This window comes from Calidris pugnax, unplaced genomic scaffold, assembly GCF_001431845.1.
Source record: "Calidris pugnax isolate Ruff unplaced genomic scaffold, ASM143184v1 scaffold188, whole genome shotgun sequence".
In the NCBI taxonomy this organism is placed as follows: Eukaryota; Metazoa; Chordata; class Aves; order Charadriiformes; family Scolopacidae; genus Calidris; species Calidris pugnax.
In genome coordinates this window covers 3,049,487-3,070,839 of record NW_015091257.1, presented here as the reverse complement: position 1 = coordinate 3,070,839, position 21,353 = coordinate 3,049,487, and the positions used below count along the sequence as shown (strand labels likewise).

Sequence of the window (21,353 nt, the reverse complement as noted above, 5' to 3'; positions counted from 1 at the left end):
GAAATGTTCATGGCTTTATAAATGGTAAGTGGAAGATGTCTGGTGAAAACAACAGTGTTTACAAATTTTTCTTGCTCATACAGAGATTTTGGTTGGAATTCCTGCCTCAAAAAGAGGAAGCTTTGTATTTTAATTTTCTGGAGAGAGAGACATACAAAGTTATTATTTTATTTTTAATATTCTTTAAAATGCTGTTTAAATGAGATTATTATAAAGGTGCAGTCAGCTGAAATCGTCATTAATCATATGTTTTATCTCATTTTAGGCGTTGAATCTGGCATATTCCAGCATCTACAGCAACTACAGGAATTTTGTTGGTCCCCCTCACTTTAAAGTCATCTGTAGACTACTTGGGTATCAGGGTATTGCTGTTGTGATGGAGGAGTTGCTGAAAGTTGTCAAGAGCCTGGTATGCCAATTGTCTTTCATTTTTCTGCTATTCTTCTGATAAGAAATGTCTCAAGAAAAACAAAGTGAAAGTAAGACCTCAGATAAAACTAATTAAAATGTGACTTCTTTGAAGTTCAATATAAGCTGTGTTTGAGAGTACGCAGTGTCCTGTGAAAGCAATAGATGATGTGCCTTGGTAGCCTGAGCAGTGTTTTGAAAACCTTGGATTCTGCATGAATTTAATTTGTGGATACCTATGCTTTTAGGTCGTGGGTAAACTCTGGAAAAGTATGAATGTTTCAGATTAGTTGATTTCAAGTTAAAGATTGTACTGTAAATACACTTTTTCAATATTTTTTTGAGAACAGCTGGAGTGTGCTATCTGCCTTGCCTAACTTCAGGGCTTTCATTAATAACATCATTGACAGATGATGCCTTAATAACAAGGGAGGCTTAATCTCTGTGCTTGATGTAGCAATGGGTAGCATCAAGCCTATTTAGAAGAGCGCTCAGACCAGATGTTGAAGAAGTTATCCATAGAGCCTGGGAAGGCCTTTTCTGTAACTAGGAGGAGGTTGAGGGGCTGCCTGTTTGTTTGTTGTTACTCTCTATGTATGCAGGCATAAGGCATTGCAGTAAAGTTTAAGCCAAAGAAATGGTCTTTTCCTCCCGGTCCCTGCTGCCTGTAAGGAGCATGCTGCCAAAATAATCCAGCTGGACAGGGGGATAGCTGTAGTAGTCATAATCTCACTTCAGACACTTGGCGCATTCAGCAGTTTGTTTACAGTAATTCCCACAATGTTCTAAGTACATTTTTGAAGTTCTAAAAAGGCTAGAGCCCACTTGAAGATGTGTTGTCATCTAATCTTCAGGGAAAGAGGAAAACGGGTATTTTTCATGCTTTGGCGTCAAGTGTTGGTTTGTGGGGTTTTTTTGGAGGTTTTTTTTTATTATTATTATTTATTTAAGTGGTAAATTTCACTGAATTTCACTGAATTTTTTAGAGTTGGAAGGGACCATAGAGATCATCTAGTTGTCTCAATTCATTGAAGGTCTCATTGAACACTTGGGCATTTATTAAGGGGGTTAAAAAGCCTGGAGGGAGGTATCCTGCTGATGCCTGATGCGGGTGCTCAGATGTAGAGAGACAGGTATGACATAGGTGTCTAGTGGGAGGAAGGCAGACTGACTGCAGGATAGTATGGGCTGTGTCTTAACTGGTATGCACTATAGGCTGGGACTGTGTCTGAACTGGTGTGTCTGGAGTAGCCAGTTGAGCTGTTACAGACATACCTAATGCTAAGGATTTTTCTGTTGTTGCTTTTGAAAGCATTCAAATGTGATGTTTTTACAAAAAATCTGTAAGTTGGTTATACAATAGAGAAAGTCTGCAAGAGAAGAACATGATTTCATCTTTTCTGCCTTCGTGGCCTCAGCTGTCGTGCCACTCTTCCTGTAGCAAAAGGTGGCTAATACCTTTTGAAGGAAAGTGCAACATTTGAGAAAGTTGCCTTTTTGAAGATGATGACTGACAGAATTAAATGCAAGATTTTTAGAGCTTGTTCAGTTCAGGTGTAGTTTGAATGCCATTTGTTGTAAAGTTTCTTAGTTCAGTAACACTGACATGTTTCCACACATCTGTTTTCTCTTAGTTACAAGGGACAATTCTTCAGTATGTCAAGACCCTAATGGAAGTGATGCCTAAGATCTGTAGGTTACCAAGACATGAGTATGGTTCTCCAGGTTAGTTCATGTTTGGTGTTACCAAAGTAGCCCTAATAAGATGATACTAATCACTGTCTTCTGTGCGTACCTCTCTCTTTCCCTCCCTCTCTTCTCCCTCCTAATAATTAGGACTTAGTTTATTTTGTTTTGTTTTGTTGGTTTTGTTTTTGGTTTTTTTTAATAACGGGAATCGTTGAATGCTGGGCTTTCTGAAAGTACTTGAAGTTTTAAGACTTCTATGCTTAGGGCAAATAAAAGGATGACAGTCTGTATATAAGCAGCCTTATGACATAATTAATCTTGAGCTGGGACGTTGGCAATAGTTTCTGTTTCTAGTCTTTCTCATAAGCGTGTTGAGCTTTTCCCTCTGCAAGTTAGACTCTCACACTTGCTCTGTTTAATGTCTAATTTAGATAACCCTGATTCTCTGGAAGAGCCTCTATCCTTTCTTCCTTTGCCCTTATCAAATGTAAGATAAAAGGATTGCTACTGCTGAGAGGCAAACTGGTCCTGCCAGAATAGTTATGGCTGGAGCTTGCGTGGGGCGCATTTTAGCCATTTAACAGGAGGTGTGACAGTTGCAGAAGAAGAAATGACTTTGAAAGCTGCTTGCCACTATGGAGAAATAATTGGCTAATTAGTATTTATCACATTGTTCGCTGAAATTCTGAAACTGCCCCCCTCCCCTTCAAAATATTCCTCCTCCGCAACTCCTAATTAACACAAATTAATCCTTCCATGTGCCACCCACCTCCTGAGCATATCTTTATTTTTCCAGAGTCGCTTAGGTTTATTAAATGCCGCTCCAACTGGAATGAGGTTGGTTTTTTTCTGCTTCCCACAGCTTGCTTGACGCTCATTACCAATGTTAAATGAAATCGAGGACTTACTAAGTGTTTCCTTCCTGTTTTTCTCCCTGGAGCGTAGAAATGGATGAATCATGGTGGTTAGCAGTATAAAAATAATCTATCTGAGGTTTTTAGCTACTCATTAAGGTCTGACCGCACAAGCAGTAGGTATTCTCAAATATAGATTATGCATCACCAGGGTCTGCGATGCTGCAGGTGACATTAGGAAGCTCATAGTCTCTTGGCAGAAACCCTCACCTGTAAGGAGTAAGTAGGAAATGCCCAGGGACTCAGGCAGAAACTTTCTCTTGAAGTTAAAAGCAATCTATCCCATAGGAAAGGCAAAACTTTACTTGTGCGATGGTAGCCTTCCCGAGATTGATAAAAATATTTTAAAATCCTTCATTACTTTCCTGTTTTGTAGAGATCACAAACTGCTTTGACCTTATATTTACTCTTGCAAAAGAAATCCCGTGTGTTTAGATGCCTGCCGTGCTGAGAGCTCAGAGTGACTCTTGGTGTTACCGTGGGAGATCATAGCAACTAGATTTGGACTGGATCTCAAAAACCAGCCTGCTTCTGTGCTCCTTCACTGCCCCTCTTCCTGACAGGTTTTGTCTTGCCACATGTATTTTTCCTGTTCTGAACTATTTCTAGCAGTGGACACTTAAAAACTTCCCAGAGAGTCTCTTCCAAGAAATGGCAGACACTGCCATTTCTATAGCACTGTCACGCTGCCTCTCTCTTTCCTTTCCAAGACACTAGGCAGAAAATGCACATGAAAGTTCAGGGCACCTCCATCCCCCCTCTCACAGCACTTAAAGAATCACATTGTGCTCTCTGATGCCTCTCCATCAAGGAGCTGTCTACCCTTGGAGGAGCTCTGACTGATAAAGGAAAATGTTCTCTCTGATGGGGACATGTTGTAGATTGGAGCCCTCATCTGGCATCTTGAGAGGAGCTGCCAGATTGTAGAAGGGCAGGCTCACACTGGGCTTGATTTGAATCCCTGTTTTCTCCTTTCTGTGCTAAATTCTCCTCTGGGCAGTCTTTGCCACACCTTGTTTACTTGGTTCACCACAGAAAATGCAAGCTAATGCTCACCAGCTGCTGTCTGTTCCCTCCTCTGCCTCCGAAGGCTTTCTGCAGCAGTTAGTGGTTGTAGTAGTAATCCTGAGCGTTACGGAGCATGTCTGTACGCTGCTTCTGTTCTTTCATAACAAATCATTTAATCATTTCTTTATAATTGGCACTGCCTACACATACAGACTAAAACTGTGATTCTGATCTACAGATTAAATATGTAGACTCTCACCTGTCTTGATGTAACATGCATTTATCAATTCAGAAGCAATTTCCTGAGTCCATTCTCCATGCGCAAAGCCATTTAAGTATGCTCAGTAAGTAAGCCTCTAGCTATTTCATGCACTTCAGACTTTTCATTTGGAGAGCTTTCTCTGGACTCTGTTGATTGCAATTACTTGAGCCCTACCTAATCAGCCCTCTAGACTTGTGGATTTCTAACCGGTGATTTATTCCTGCTAAGAGGAGCAGGGTACAGACAGTGTCATCAGAGTTGTTCAGGACTCCTGTTCGCCAATGGGTTTGTTTCCATAGGAACAGTCTAAAGCAGTGGGGAACTTGCTCATCTTGTAGTCATAAAAATATTTGTCTAAAAATACATTAAGCATAAGGATTTTTAAAGGGACCTTTTAAAGTCACTAAAGCTCTTAAAGGAATATTGGCCTATAAGAGTTTAAAATTGAAATTTCTTCTTGGAGGCAACGTTTTCTTCTGCCATTTTTCTAGTATTTGAATATGGCATTCCTGCTTCTGAAAAATGAGTACTTCATGTCCTGCCACTCTCAAATGTCATTGGACATGATGAGGAAAGTAATTTGTCAGCTCTGCTGTGAGACGAGGCTTAGATTTTTGTAACTGGTATATCAACCCCTCCAAAAGAAAGTTTTTTTAAATAGTTAATGGGCTTTGCAAGATATAAACTTGGTTAGAAAGTAGACTAATTGTGTATTTTTTTCCTGAGAATAACATTTCCACATTTCTTCTTTAAAAAAAAAAATAAAGAACCAGAACACTCAAAGGTGGTGCAGGCAAATGCTCATTACACCAGGCCATAATCTCTTGAAATCCCATGTGTTCACATGGCAGTTTGGGGGAGCCTCCCAGCGCCCCACGCTGATGGTGCTACTGGCAACACCCTCTGAGCTACCTCAGCACAGCAACCTGACAAAAAAACAGTCTTCCACCCCTCCGTTTTCTGGAATATTTCGGGTCATGGTCTAATAGGTACTAGAGTTGGCCTGGGCTGGGAAGCATGGTGGAGGGCAGTAGTGGCTAGAGGCTGCTGGGGAAGCATCGCCTGGGGTACAGCAGAAGGGCTCATAATGCTTCCCATTATCCCAGGTTTTTGATCAAACTTGGATGAGTAGGAGAATAAGGTAATTTCTTGGTGGGAGTGCGATGGCTTGAGTCCTGGTGAGGAAGAATATTATGAAAGTAACCTATTCATTGGTTTCTCTGGAACCTGTCCATTGGAGAAAGATTTGGGAGGGAATCACAGACTATTTGAAAAAGTTTGGGGACAACCCCAGTCACCTAGACATATATGAAAGGACAGTAAGGGCTGATGAGATATGCAGAACAATAGGATATTTATTTCTAGCAAAATAAGCACAGGCTCTGTGATCATAATTCCCAGATACATGTATATACTTATGCCTTAGGAACATTTTGGTTGGAAGGAATGACATGACTGTTGATACGCAGAGCTAATGGTTTCCCTTGTGAGCCAAAGAAGCATTTGTAACTAGCGTTTGAAGGTCTGTATGAAAGTGAATATAAACTAAAGGTCATTATAGCACCCAGCTTCTTGGGAATTGTTTTGGTGTTGCAGATTAGATTTTACTTGACAATAGTCAAGTCAGTACTCTGCCAAAAAATAACCCATAGCACAACTAGACCAAGAATTATATTCAAGACCTAGTCTGTTGTTAGTCAGCGATTCAGTTCTGGAATTAGTAGCCAATTTTTGTCCTAATCTTTTAGGTGCCAGAATTGTTACAAGCTCTGGAACTTTGATTTGAGTCTGTAGGTGTGAATTGAGATTGTTTTATAGAAAATGAAAGGTAACCAAAGTGAAGAAATCCAAGCAGCTTTGCATTTCATGTGTTGATTTGTTCTGACTTCCTAAATTAATTAGTGTACAGACTGCACAGCTGAAACTTGGCATCTGCTGTTTGAGTCTGTTGAGATAGGATTTTGGAAGCAGAGATGGAACCTAATCCTTTACTAAGTAATCTTCTATACTTTACTGGATCTATTTTGTATCAACAGCCTTTGCTTCTGTTGAGATCTGTGTAAATCAGAAACTAGGATTATAAGATCAATTATTATGACACCTAATGTCATCCCATCTGCAATAATAGAGGGATTTAATTAAACTTAGTTTCTTGGAGAGAAGGAGCAAAAAGCCTTGACTCATTTGCCTTGCAAAATGCTACATATATATACTAATTCAGTAACTTATGAATGCACCCACAATCAGGAGAAAGAGGAAGCTTGCATACAGTTAAGTGAAATTAACTTTCCTAAGACACTTATTCTTTTTCCAGGGCGTCAGTATGCATGCATAATCTTTCATAAAAATACAGTTCTGTCTACCGTCCAGTATGAGATGTAATTGGGAATGCCTTTGCTCAAACATTAATGAAAACATGAGGATGTATTTCTGCCACAGGACTCCACTGGGAAGCAGATCATGCTTTCAGTCTCAGTTCTTTTCTATCAAAAATAGCCCGTCAACTTTTAAAAAATAGCTCTGTCAACTTTTGTCTGTTTTGCTAGTAAATCATAGAGTCATTGAATCATTAACGGTTGAAGGAGACTTTTAAGATCATTAAGTCCAACCACTAACGTAGCACTGCCAAGTTACTACTAAACCATGTCCCTAAGTGCTACATCTACACGTCTTTTAAATACCTCCAGGGATGGTGATTCAACCACTTCCCTGGTTCCAATGCTTGACAGCCCTTTCAGCGAAGAAATTTTTCCTAATATCCAATCTAAACCTCCCCTGGCACAACTTGAGGCTGTTTCCTCTCATCCTATCACCTCTTACTTGGGAGAAGAGACTGACCCCCACCTCTCTACAGCCTCCTTTCAGGTAGTTGTAGAGAGTGATAAGGTCTCCCCTCAGCTTCCTTTCCTCCAGGGTGAACAACCCCAGCTCCCTCAGCCGCTCCTCGTAGGACTTGAGCTCTAGACCCCTCACCAGCTTCATTGCCCTTCATCAATCAGGCCCTTCATCTGAGGGGAAGCAGTGCACCATTGATAGCAGCATTTGGAACAACTGCATGCTAAATACTGGCTGTCAGATTTTCAAAATAATGGCACAATTCATTCATGAATGCATGAATGTGTGTGTGTATTTATATATCTGTGTATGGGTGTGTGTATTTATATATCTGTGTATGTATACTGGGACTTTTGGTGAAGAAAGAAGGATCATTATTAAGGACTTTGATAGCAACTCCATCACCTGGAGTGAGTGTAAAAAACAGTATGCAATTTTTTTATATTTGCTGTAGGCAACTTGGGTTATTCTCAGGATTTCACTTCAGAGGTGCCTGTATAATGTTTATAAAATTTTCTCATTGTTTTTCCTGACATCAGTCTCTTTTCTGAAACTCCCCACGAAATCTGCAGGCTGGGCAGGGGATTGAGAGAGCGTGAGAGGCCTCCTTCCTTTTTATCCCCTTCATGTTCAGCGGTTGTTTCTGTGTTGTGGTAGCAGAATTGTCATTGCTGCCCTGCTCAGCTTCTATTTCTCACCAAATTGCTCTCGACTCACTGTACAAGATAAAGAGAAAAACATGCCCATGTCTGTCCTTGCAGCCAGTATCCTACTTGCTCGGGTAGTGCTTTCTCACCATGGTAACTGTGTGAAGTCTATGGTTACTCACTGTGTTTTGGGGCATCTTCCAGCCCTTTTGGTCATTCACCATCAATCGCTGTGCATGTCATGGGTGCCAAGACCAAAAGCATCGTAGATATTCGAGTTTAATTTCCTCTATGGCACAGACCTAAGTCCAGGATAACGCCATGGACTTTTGCTTCCAGAAAGGGATCCAGTCTTGGTATGAGAAAAGTACTTGACTTGGCTTCTAGCAGTTGATCCTTAGAAGACCTTTCTTGCTAGATGTGGAAGCCCTTCCATTGACAGAGAAGACCACAAAGGAAATACTAGGGTGTGTAACTAAGAAACGCTGTAGACTTGTGGTAGAGCTTTCTTTGGTTCCCTCACATAGCATTTTTTTTTCCTAGCATCAAAAATTTTTTGTGAAAATTTTTTCTGCCATACCAATGTGCCTTTTCAATCCCATATTTAAAATAGGAACCCCAGTATTCAGCCCTGCAGCATCTCATTGCCATGGTGGGCAGCTGTTTAAACAGCAAAGGCAAGTGCTCGGTGCTGCTCAACCACCTGGGAGTTGCAACTTGCCTTTATACCACAGTGCTGAATGGACATGGACAGTCTTTTGCGGAGTTTTTTCATGACATTGTCTCCGTGTTTTGGGAAGGGGAAAGTTGGTGATGTGCTGGCATGACTTCTTTGCTTTTTAGCTGGATTTAAATGCATTTTCCTTTGCATAAATCAAGCTCGGCAAGCACTCGTTACATCTGACCTATCTCCATTAGTTTTTCAGCGCTGCTTTTCTATTGAGTCACTGAATTACTCAAGCTAGCTCTGAAATTTATCTCCACTGAACGTGTGTGGGAACACTCATTTACTGCAAATTTTCTATTGACAAACAATTCTTTGAGATGTAACAGAGCCAACCCTGCATCCCCTCGCCATGCACTTTGTTGATATTTCATGTTACTAATTTTAATGACATGGTGCTTTCTGTAGAAGTGTGTGGGTAAGCTGTACAGCCCTTCCTTCACTCTATGTTTTCAAGTTCCTCTGCTAAATTTAAGGGATTTCCTTGGCATAGATATGCTCCAGGCTGTATTTTGTGTTTGCGTGCTCCCCTCTTGCTGGGTAAATACTGAAGTCTAATCTCCTGCATGGGAAGTGTTGGTCAGCTGTGCCCAAGGAGCACATGGGAAGGTGGTGGGTGCTCTCTTTCCTTGTCTCCTCTTAATGGCTTTAGATGTGATTGAGTGGAGGTTTAATTGTCTGACTTAATTCAGCGTAATGGAAATTAACTGCTGTATGTAGCACGCAATTTGAAAGTTTTTCACAGTGTATTCTGTCATCAATCAAGGTTTTTGGTGACTTTTTAAAAGGGCCAGGCTTGTGCAGACAGATGAAAAAAAAAATAATTTGTAAAAAGTAAAAATTACTTTGTAAAAATCCGGAAAGCTGTCTGACCTCCTGCAATTTTCTACCCTTCCTTGCTCATCCTTCACATCACTTTAATCTCCACGTTGCTGACCAGCCCAGGTCCCTGCAGAAGCTGCTGAGCCCCAGGTTTCCTGGGCTTGTCTCTAACCAAGGGGACTGCAGAACCTTTCTGGGGCTGGGGGAGAGGAGCTGGAAAACCACCAGCATATTATGCATCACTGTTGTTTTGGAGAGGTTTGGTGGGAAACACATATGTTTATGTAAATTACGTGGTTTGAAAGTCATCATTTTAGCTGTTTTTTAACAGTTTTTGGCAAAACTTTGTCAGAAACAGTGTTCTGACTGGGCTTGTCTGGTACCCTTGCCAGCAGAGTGTGACTTGTGAGTTCTGCATTTAATTGTTTTGTGAGGTGGCAGATAACCTCTGGCTGTCTGAGAGTCTGTCTGAGAGTCATAGCCTGACACCCCCCCTGTTCCCTGTGTCTTCAGCGCTCTGCTGCTTGCTGGCTCTCTCATCCTGGAAAATATCAGCTGCAAATTGAACATTTTGGGGGGTGCAGCAGGTTGGGGGACAGCGGCTGGGACAGGACTGATAGAAGACGAGAACCCTAGTCTATCTTCCTGCTCCTGGAAATTATTTTCTTACCTCTTACACTGGCTCCCTTTTCCAGCAGTGAGAAGCCAGGCAAAACATTGTGCATGATTTATCCAGTAAAAAAGGTCAGCACGTTCAGTGGCTTAACTGGGTCATAACCTCTGATTTTTAATGTATTTAAATACTGCTCCTTTCTGTTTCCTCTGGACTGCACGTCTGGAGATAAAAAATCTTGTGTGCTGATACATGGAGAGAGAACTCTAAACCTTCACCCTTGGTTAGTTGTGCTCTGATACAGTGCACGTTCAGTACAACCTTTGAATAGGCAAATTGGTTAGCAAATTGGTGGGCTTTTGAGGCAGAAATAAAAATGAGTTCTGATCTGTATGGTTCTTATCCACATGACCAGAGTCTTGTGTCTGCTTTCCCAAGGTAGCAGGTGTGCCTGTGTGATCATTGCTAGATTTCGTTCTGGCTCCCAAGATTTAATGTTTTTTTTTCTTACTTCTCTTTGGATTTCAGGGATTTTGGAGTTTTTTCACCATCAGTTGAAGGACATCGTTGAATACGCAGAACTGAAGACTGTCTGCTTCCAGAATTTGCGGGAAGTGGGAAATGCCGTCCTGTTTTGCCTCCTCATTGAACAGAGTCTGGTAGGTGCCTGCTGTGCTAGTTTAAAATCCATCTGTCTCTCAAAATGTGCTCTCTAATTTTTGTTACTGACGTCACAAATGACAAGGGTGAAATCTGGAAGTTTGCTGTCGCTGGTGGGCAGATGGGTAGAAACAGTTTCCTGCTCTGATCTCTTACAGTCGTGCAGGGGCTTGCATGTCTGCGAGATAGCAGGGGTGCCTGACTTTGCTGGCTGAGAGACATTGCCTTGTGTGCAGTCCCTGGGGATCAAGTATTACGACCTTGATCATAAATTATGATCAAATACATTATTCCTTGCAGTCAGTCACAGGGCGGCTGCTCTCTTGATGTCCGTGAGTTGGGCATCTGGTACTCTTATTTTCCTTCCCTGCTTGTCGTTCCTGGTGTCATCTGAGACATTGCAAAGTTCATGTGGACTTCTTGGACATCCTTCTTGCTGCTTGGATGGCTGACAGTGGCGCCCGCTCTGCCAGACACTAATTAATCTGTCTTAGCTTGAATGAAGCTGTGAAACGTGCAGTCTTTCAGCTGCTTCCTATGTGCCTAGCCTGTACCTTACAGCATGCAAAGCTGCCTGCTGCTTGAGGGCACAGTGCTACAATTGCTCTTTATCCCTATCTCTTGTTTTCTTTTCCCATTCTTCTTCCACGTTATTACTGTTTGCTGTTCAAACAATTCGGCCAGACGTGTAATTTCTTTGTCTTCATGTTTTTGGGTGCCTACAGAGGGCAAGGTGGACACTGCTTATGGACCAGAAAAGCAAAAAGTCTGCAGTCTTCCCTTTCTTTACCTGGGTTGTCCCTTCATGACTTGGGTGGGGAGTGTGCCCTGCCTGTGTGTGCGGGGCACTCTGCCCACACTGTGCGAGCACACACTGCCACTGAGGCTGGGCTGCCCCTCACCCAGAGGTAGAGATCTTTGCTGACTGCAAACCAGCTACATCCTTTCACAGAATCATAGAACAGTTTGGGTTGGAAGGGACCTTAAAGATCATCGAGTTCCAACCCCCCTGCCATGGGCAGGGACACCTCCCACCAGACCAGGTTGCTCAGAGCCCCATCCAGCCTGGCCTTGAACACTTCCAGGGATGGGGCATCCACAGCTTCTCTGGGCAACCTGTTCCAGTGCCTTTCCACCCTCACTGTAAAGAATTTCTTCCTGATATCTCATCTAAATCTCCCCTCTTTCATTTTAAAACCATTATGCCTTGCACTCGCTACAGTCTTTCCTCAGGAAGCTGGCTGGGGGCCTGCTGCTGCACAAAAATAAATCCTCACGTAAGAATCCTTCTCTAGGGTGTATTAAAGCTGTTGATATTAGATAAGGTAATGAAGACATGCTGTTCCTCAGAATCCTGTTCATCATGTTAGAGGATCCCTCCCTAGTGGTGGAGAGTAATTGGAGGGGTGGGTGACAAGCACTGAACCCGTATTCAGTAATGGGACAGCTGAAACAAAACCTGGTTACTTTGGATTCAGGCTAACAGGGTACGTGGTGAAAGGCCAGGGCTGGTTGAGAGTGTACCAAAGTGATGCCAGCACTGGAGGTACCTTCTTTGGGAAGCCACTTTGGCATCTTTCTAATGATGCTCCCCTGCTCACTGACTCTCCTCTTGTTTTTGGTGTTCCAGTGTCCTGTCAGGTGCTTCAGTATTTTTCTATTGTGTTCATCATCATAACTTAACTAGACTTTACCCCAGTGCAAAATATATGTCTTTAGCATGTCTCTACTAGTGAGCGGGTCTTGTAAATCTTGACTGCCTACTGCATGCAGTTTTGTGGTATTGCCATCGAGGAGTTAGACCTAGGAAGGGCACAGTGAGCCTTGGCCTTGTTGAGGATATGGCTGGAGAACATCTCCTCTAATACTAGCGCTGAGGGATTACAAACAAGCAGGGCCTCTGCTCCAAAAATGAGGAGAAGGAGCGCAGGAGAAGAAAAGTCATGCGTCTGCTTCTGGTCATCTCTGTGTTTTCTCTGCACATATGGCGGCCAAGAACCAAGAGCCCTTGGGCTACAAAGATGATTCAAGGACTGGAGCATCTCCCTTATGAGGAGAGGCTGAAAGAGCTGGAACTCTTTAGTCTGGAAAAGAGAAGGCTGAGGGGAGACCTTATTAATGCCTACAAGTATCTCAAGGGCGGGCTGAGGGAGGAGGGAGCCAGACTCTTTTCAGTAGTTGCCAGTGAGAGGACAAGGGGCAATGGGCACAAGTTGGAACATAAAGGGTTCCACTTGAATATGAGGAAGAACTTTTTCACGGTGAGGGTGATGGAGCCCTGGAACAGGCTGCCCAGGGAGGGTGTGGAGTCCCCTTCCTTGGAGATTTTCAAGACCCGCCTGGATGCAGTCCTGAGTAACATGCTCTGACAAGCTCTGGGTGGTCCTACTTTGGCAGGGGAGTTGGACTAGATGATCTCTATGGTCCCTTCCAACTCTAAAATTCAGTGAAATTCAGTGACCTGTCTCCTCCCCTTGTCCTTAAAGATGTAAAATACTTCCCGAGAGGTGGTTGGCTGCTGCTGTGGTACGTCTCAGCCCGCTCGGCGGGGAGATGCTCCCTCCCACCCCGGTGAGGGACTGTGGGAACAGAATAGCTTTGGTAAAAATAACCAAGCAGTGAGTCATCTCCTTCACCCCTCTGTTTGTCTGCGCAGGAGCCGTCTGCCGCTTTCACACCAAAATTACTCATTCCGCATTAGTCTTTTTAATAAATACCCTGTCCTTTACGAACTGCCAGCTGAGGGTGGGAGGGGAGCTGCTGGGGTTTATTTGGGAAGCTAAGGTAAACTGGTGAGATTAAATCTCCTTGGGGGGCGATCCCGTGAGGAGAGAGCAAGGGCTCGGAGTGGCTCCGGCGGCGGAGACCGGCTGCCCTCTGGTGTTTCTGTGACAGCGTGCTTTTGGAAGCCCATTTTGGGGATCTGGCGTGGTTTGGGGATTCTTTGGTCCTAAATGCTTCTCATTTCCTTTTCCTTCCAGTCCCTGGAGGAGGTGTGTGACCTGTTGCATGCGGCGCCGTTCCAAAATATCCTGCCCAGAGTTCACGTCAAAGGTATGGGCTAAGTGAAAACACCTTCCTTGGGTAATGCTTTCCACTTGGCTTGCCTGCTGCTGCGGTGTCGGTGACCGTCCCCACTCATCCTTCACAACACTGCTGTTAATTATGGACAGAGGTAACAGATTCTGCCTTCTTGGTGAGGCTCAGTGCAAATTCCAAGAGGAAGAGGAGGAATACAGTGCCAGGGAGAAGTGGGATGGATACCCAGGGCAGTATTGCCCCTCTGCCTGGATGTGGTGAGAGGCTTTTCTGAAGGTGCTGCTTGGCTTATATGATTGTTGATTAAATGGGGTAGGCTTAATGTTACAGGGTAGAGGAAGTCTGTCAGCAGAGTTAGTAAATACAAATGGTCCCTGGTCCCAGTAGACTTTTCACGTGCCTTTTTACTAAACTGGGCATGCAGTGGGGAATGCTTGCAGGATTGCTTCCCCTGGTAACTGCTTTCCTCATCCTTCATCATTAGAAAATGAGCTTTTCTTTTTCCCCTCACTTCTTTCTGTATTGCTCCTCTGCTTCCTTTCCTTTCCATTTCTCTCTGCCAGAGCAGCTGATTTGTTCTGCTCAGAGATATCCCGTCAGCTACAAATCTTTGAGAATATTTCCAGGCTCACTCTAGCTACTGGCATCTCTGCATAAAACTAACCAGACCATGGTAAACACTATTTTCCCGTTTGTTGAAAAACATTTCCTACTTGCCAGTGACGAAAGGGTGCCAACTGCTTTTTAAAGGCTTGTTACACACAGAATTTCACCCTCATTATACCCCACCTCCTAGAGTCAAGCATTTTATGTATAAGGACAATTTATCTGGCTTAGTTCGAGTGGGAGTCAAATGCATTAGCAGCAGCAGCAGCATAATAGAGCCTTATGTTTGGTATTCAATTTAGTTAATTAAATGTATTCTACTACAAATCCTTGGTTTCTTTTTGTTTGCACGTACAATGCAACATTTTAAAATATAAATATAGATTTTTCTGAAAGCACGTTGGAGATTAACCAACTATTTAGACCCCTGAAAATAACTTACCCAGTTTTCTACTGCACCAAAGATCGTGTAAAAATAAGAATTTTCGTGCTTAATTTCAATTAATAAAACTAAAGCAGCTACCAGTTCAATGAATCAGTGCTCTCTTTTTTTTTTTTTCTTTCTTTCAGAGGGTGAAAGACTCGATGCTAAAATGAAGAGATTAGAATCAAAATACGCTCCACTACATTTGGTTCCTCTCATTGAAAGACTGGGAACACCCCAGGTAATCACTCTCACTTGTATCGGAGGCAATTAAAGAAATTTGTGAGTACTAGAAAGCCTGTCCTTTCACACGTGCTGACAGCTGTGTCAGAACTCAACATCCACACCCAGCTTGTTCACACAACAGGATTTATTTTATTTTTCAGATCTGTGAATTTGGTAAAGCTGTTAAAGCTCAGTTTAAAACACTGGAGAGTGGGGTGGAATAGACATATTTTGGGGAATGTGCTGATTTGCACATATGTTGCTGTGTGATACCCTCTCAGTATAAAGGTCACCCTGGCAGGTCCTGGTGCAAATTCCACCAAAAGCAATCAGTTTTCTTGCACACATATATATAAAATGATCAGGGGGTTGGAGCACCTCTGCTACGAGGACAGGCTGAGGGAGCTGGGGTTGTTCAGCCTGGAGAAGAGGAGGCTCTGGGGAGACGTAATAGCAGCCTTCCAGTACTTGAAGGGGGCCTACAGGAAGGCTGGGGAGAGCCTGTTCACAAAGGCCTGCAGTGACAGGACGAGGGGAAATGGCTTCAAGCTGGAGGGGAGCAGATTTAGATTGGAGATCAGGAGAAAGTTCTTCACTGTGAGGGTGGTGGAGCACTGGAACAGGTTGCCCAGGGAGGTGGTTGAGGCCCCATCCCTGGAGATATTCAAGGAGAGGCTCGACGAGGCCCTGGGCAGCCTGGTCTAGTTGGGGGTGTCCCTGCTGACTGCGGGGAGGTCGGACTAGATGACCTTTGGAGGTCCCTTCCGGCCTAGACAGTTCTATGATTCTATGATATATATATATATATATATATATGTTTTAAAAGCCAAATTATTCCTCTCTCAGCCAAATGATTAGAAAATCTCTTGGAAAATGAGCTGAGTTAAGCTTTCCTGGAAACAGTGACCACAGAGAACACTCTTGAATTGCCTTTGCAGCTTCAGCTCTGGTCTTTTTCCTCTCAGTGTGAGGGGTACATTAGTTCCCCACTAACCTTAGCAGTTACAAGTGATGGAGATGTGAATGGTAGAAATGAAGAGCGCAGTGCTCTGGGGCAGGCTTCAGGCTGCTTTCACTATCGTAGGTGCTGCAGCTCGGTAGGTGCTGTTGCCCTGTAGGAGAGCGCTCTCCATGTGATGGCACAGGCTGGGACAAGCCCTCATGGGCATTGCCACCTCTGGGTTTTGTCTGAGCCTGTTTGTGCTGTCTGTGAAGCTTTCCCACCTCTAACAGCCACAGCTGAGGACCCAGAGAAGCTGTGGATGCCCCATCCCTGGAAGTGTTCAAGGCCAGGCTGGATGGGGCTTTGAGCAACCTGCTCTAGTGGGAGGTGTCCCTGCCCATGGCAGGGGGTGTGGAACAAGATGATCTTTAAGGTCCCTTCCAGCTCTAACCATTCTATGATTCTATGATAAGCAGCAGAGCACAGGCAGAGCTGCAGTCTGTCCTGGCAGCAGAGAGCTCAACTCTTTGGTTTTCCTTTCTGCCTCCATTCAGGCAAGGAATTCTTTAAACTCTCCCAGGCCTAGCCCAGGATTAGCATTCCCTCAGTCAGTGTTACTTAGTTTCAAGCCTGTCTGCTTGAAAAGGCTTTTAGGATTTTCTCTGAACGTTTTTTCCACTGAATTGAATCTCAGGTTAGTGGCCTCTGACCTCACTTAAAGTCAGGAGATCCTTCTCCTAGACTAAACCAAGTGAAACTGAAAAACGTGTTGTTTAATTTTATTTCTCCTTAAGATAAAGTCTTGTGGTCGAGCGGCTTTTACCAGGATTTTGTGCTTCCTTTCTCCCCCCCTTAGCAAATAGCAATCGCCAGGGAAGGGGACTTGCTGACCAAGGAGCGCCTCTGCTGCGGCCTCTCCATGTTTGAGGTCATCCTGACGAGGATCCGCTCCTTCCTGGACGACCCCATCTGGCGCGGGCCCCTGCCCAGCAACGGGGTGATGCACGTGGACGAGTGCGTGGAATTCCATCGCCTGTGGAGCGCCATGCAGTTCGTCTACTGCATCCCCGTGGGCACCCACGAGTTCACTGTGGAGTGAGTACTGCCAGCTCCCACCTGCTGGCAACGGGACCTCGCTTGTCCTCCCTGGCACTGGTGGCCTGGGGTGGGGGCTAGAATGGGGGCGTTTGTTTCCCCGGCTGCAAGAGCTTCGAGAGAAGACAAGGGAGAGGGCTGCCATCGCTGGGAGGGGCTCATCTTCCACAAACACAGATATTATTGTCTCTTTAACAAAAATAGCCCTCTATTTTAAGTATTGCCAGCGTGTCACGGATGACCCCATGACAAGCAGGCCCTGGCACGCCTCTGTCAATAGCGGCCAGACCCCTGTGGGCACTGAACTTAAAGAAAATAGCTGAACGTAGGTGTGTGTATTTCCAACAAGTATTTTCTTCTCTGAATTAAGAGCAAGAATGAGCAGGTGGAAGTTAACGTGATTAACATGAGTTAACCAGGAACTGTCATTCTTGGTTGTGTTAGTTTTGATAATACCCTTATTTTGATAAAACGTTGAGCTGTAACGTGCTTTTCACTGAGCAGTTGTGGAGGCAACAGCATAGGGTTTGTTTCATTTCATGCCTGCAACCCAGAGCAGGGCCGAATTCCCACGTTGGTTGCTTTGAAAGTCATTTCCTTTGCAAATGACATGTAATCCTGCTGGAGTCTGATGGGAAGAAATGTTTTTGGAGGAACTCTGTCTTTTTGAAGGAACTCTACTTTGGCTTCTGTTTTTTTCATTAAGAATCCATTTGCATCTCTGGAAAGAGAATTTAATTTACTAGAGATTCTGCAGTATCTTCTAGCTTAATGTCTACAATACTCTAGAGTGATACATATGTAGTTTAGTATAAGGGCCGATTCCCAAGAATTTATTGTGGATAGATTTCTGAAGATTGAGGTGAAACGTGCTCTGATGTGGTGTGTTCCCCGTGGAGGCAACAGCATAGGGTTTGTTTCCTTTCATGCCTGCAACCCAGAGCAGGGCTGAATTCCCACGTTGGTTGCTTTGAAAGTCATTTCCTTTGCAAATGACATGTAATCCTGCTGGAGTCTGATGGGAAGAAATGTTTTTGGAGGAACTCTGTCTTTTTGAAGGAACTCTACTTTGGCTTCTGTTTTTTTCATTAAGAATCCATTTGCATCTCTGGAAAGAGAATTTAATTTACTAGAGATTCTGCAGTATCTTCTAGCTTAATGTCTACAATACTCTAGAGTGATACATATGTAGTTTAGTATAAGGGCCGATTCCCAAGAATTTATTGTGGATAGATTTCTGAAGATTGAGGTGAAACGTGCTCTGATGTGGTGTGTTCCCCGTTTCAGGCAGTGCTTTGGAGATGGCCTGCACTGGGCTGGCTGCATGATCATCGTGCTTCTGGGACAGCAGCGGCGCTTCGATGTCTTGGATTTCTGCTACCACCTCTTGAAAGTCCAAAAGCACGATGGCAAAGACGAGGTTATAAAGAACGTGGTGAGTTGAAAACATCTGTTCTGCCTTCGCCGCAGTAATAGAGACAAGAGTAAATCACAGCTGTTTGCACTGGGATGCAATGTAGATGCAGCAATCGCTTTTTAGGCTGAAATGCTGGAAATGAGGGCACAAGGGTTTTTAGGAACAGAAGATTAAGGAGGGCATTAGTACTGGAGTTGGAAGACTGGTCTGTGAGAATTCTGATTTCCTGAACATGTGGGATTTTCTTAATGCTTTCACAGAATCACAGGATGGTAGGGGTTGGAAAGGACCTTCAGAGATCATCTAGTCCAACCCTCTGCCAGAGCAGGTCCACCTAGAGCAGGTTGCACAGGAAGGTGTCCAGGCGGGTTTTCAATGTCTCCAGAGAAGGAGACTCCACCACCTCTCTGGGCAGCCCATTCCAGGGCTCTGTCACCCTCAAAGTAAAGGAGTTTTTCCACATGTTCAGACGGAACTTCCTGTGTTCCAGCTTGTGTCCCTTGCCCCTTGTCCTGTCACTGGGGACCAGTGAAAAGAGCCTGACCCCATCCTCTTGACACCTGCCCTTTAGATATTGATAAGCATTATTGAGATCCCATCTCTCATGTGTGCATCAGGTTGTGCCAAGGCTGATGCCAGCTGCCCTTGTTTGTACAAAAAGCAGCACTGTCAACACCCAAAAATGCACCTTGTATTTTCCCTGGATTAGCTGTGTAAGGGAGACATTCCTAACACTGCAGGGAGAGCTGAGGCAACAGCATTTGCTGCTTTAGAGTCTACAGCTTTTTATTTCCAAAGCTAATTCCCACCTTCTTTTGGTTTGCAGCCTTTGAAGAAAATGGTTGAGAGAATTCGCAAGTTCCAGATTCTGAATGATGAAATAATTGCCATTTTGGACAAGTATTTGAAGTCTGGCGACGGCGAGAGCACACCCGTGGAACACGTGCGCTGCTTCCAGCCGCCTATTCACCAGTCCCTTGCCAGCAACTAAGGCTTCCCACCCTAACGATACTTTTTTGCACCTATTTAGGCTAAAAAGTATGAGAAAGGAGAAAAAAAACCCAACCACCCACCCACCAACCCACCCACAAAGCACACCGAGAGTTTTAAGGAGTCTTCTGGCCTGCATTTTCCAGTGTGCCTGTGCCATTCCCGTGCTGCGCTGTCCTCTCCAGTCTCCAAGCACAGTAACTGTATACAATCTATACTTATTTTTCTAGACTAAAATTTTATACACTTTGATTAAAAACCTGCGACTGTAGAAGATTTTTTTCGGAAATCTCTTTGCATTCCTGTACGGAGGTGGCCGTTTTAGACCGGACTGGTGTCATTTCCTCCCCCCGCCAAAGCTATGGAAATGATAGCTGTGGAGGAGAGGAAACTGGGTTCTGTAGAGAAAAATTTCTAGAAATCAATTTCTAATTGTTTGTATTAGAGCATTAATTGCTTAATTAGCCTTTATTAAAAAAAAAAACAACCAACCAACAACAACCAACAAACTCTGCTGGTGCTTTGTGAATAATTTTTCTAGGCAGTTGATTGTTTTCCCTCTTTGCAAAAACTATTCTCTGAGATCAGTAATTATGGAAATGAAGGCTAATTAAGGTGATTGTTTCAGAGCTATTTACATGGAGGTGTCTGACAGTATTCCGATCTCTTTAAAAGGCAGTAGTTTGATTAGAAAGGGCACTGTTTACTTTTTCCTAATGAGAGCTTCTAACACAATTTCTATTTTGGTTGGCGATACCCACGTACCAAATACATGTTTACAAGCGATAAAGGAATTCTTGTTTACAAGAATCTTGAGGAGGGTGATCAAGTGTAATCTATCCCAGTAAACAAGCGCGAGTGATGTTAATCATGATTTACATATGGAAAGTTCTTTGTTGAATTACACTAACTGTATTATGCAAACTCGGCATCAGTAAAATTGTTTGTAAAACTTTGCAGCTGTCAAAAGTTTGAGTTTTAAAGCAGCCTCTTCAGCCCACAGTAGCAACTCCTCCTTGCTTTTCTGCAGGATCCTAACGGAGATTGTCAGTTGACTGTTAGGGTCAACCCAAAACAAACGTGAGTTAAGACAGATTTAGATTGTGAGATTTAGACAGTGAGTTAACAGATTTAGACTGGAGATTAGGAGAGGGTTCTTCACTGTGAGGGTGGTGGAGCACTGGAACAGGTTGCCCAGGGAGGTGGTTGAGGCCCCTTCCCTGGAGATATTCAAGGAGAGGCTCGATGAGGCCCTGGGCAACCTGGTCTAGTTGGGGGTGTCCCTGCTGACTGCGGGGAGGTCGGACTAGATGACCTTTGGAGGTCCCTTCCGGCCTGGGAAATTCTATGATTCTATGATTCTAAGACGGCTGGAAGAGACCCAGATGGGTAATGACAGGTTTTACCCAGGGTATGGATTTCTGGAGGTGTTGTTTGGTTAAAGTTTCTAACCCACCGTGTGTCACCGAGAACACATCCCTTTGGGGGATGCATTTTTCTCCCTTCCCTCTCCCCAGTCTGAGGTCACAGCCCAGCTCTTCTCCTGCGCTGCTCTCTTCACATGTTTCACAGCAACAGAATTGAGTCCAGAGAAGGGTAGATTAGACTCTTAAACAGTAAGCACTAAAACTGACAACTTACAGCAGTAACTAGTTGTTTCTGTCCCAAATAATTTCTATGGTAGAAATTCTCAATTCTATGGTAGAAATTTCTTATAAAAACTGTATCACTAAGATATCGCTGTATCACAGCGAGAGGAGATGTGCAGGAGATGAGGAATGTGTAGGTGCTGGGGCGGCGGGGAACTGGGTTTTGAGGAAAGAAAAAAAAAAAATTACCTGTGAAATTCCTCAACAAAACAGAGGAGAGAGATTTGCTGGTCAATCTATGAGCAAATTCCCACTGCCATGGGTTTTCCCAGGATGTCTGTGCTCGAGAGCGCAGCGAGGCTGCCGCTGCCTGGGAGACAGCAGCAGGAACCGCTCGTGCTTGGTCACCCTTTCACAAGATGCTGAACAGACAGTTTGCTTTA

At 44.0% G+C, this 21,353-nt stretch overlaps 1 protein-coding gene across 2 annotated transcripts in view; it reads left to right on the top strand.

Annotated features, from left to right (window-relative positions):
• CYFIP1 (cytoplasmic FMR1 interacting protein 1) overlaps positions 1-20,277 on the top strand; it is an 85,552-nt gene extending 65,275 nt beyond the window's left edge. For both annotated transcript variants that reach the window (XM_014960329.1, XM_014960328.1), the window contains exons 24-31: positions 266-409; positions 2,043-2,133; positions 10,451-10,581; positions 13,564-13,636; positions 14,798-14,892; positions 16,676-16,914; positions 18,202-18,349; positions 19,158-20,277. In XM_014960329.1, the coding sequence (XP_014815815.1) occupies positions 266-409; positions 2,043-2,133; positions 10,451-10,581; positions 13,564-13,636; positions 14,798-14,892; positions 16,676-16,914; positions 18,202-18,349; positions 19,158-19,322 (1,086 nt within the window). In that variant the 3' untranslated portion in view covers positions 19,323-20,277. The remainder of the gene's footprint in view (positions 1-265; positions 410-2,042; positions 2,134-10,450; positions 10,582-13,563; positions 13,637-14,797; positions 14,893-16,675; positions 16,915-18,201; positions 18,350-19,157) is intronic.
• The last annotated feature ends 1,076 nt before the right edge of the window (positions 20,278-21,353 follow it).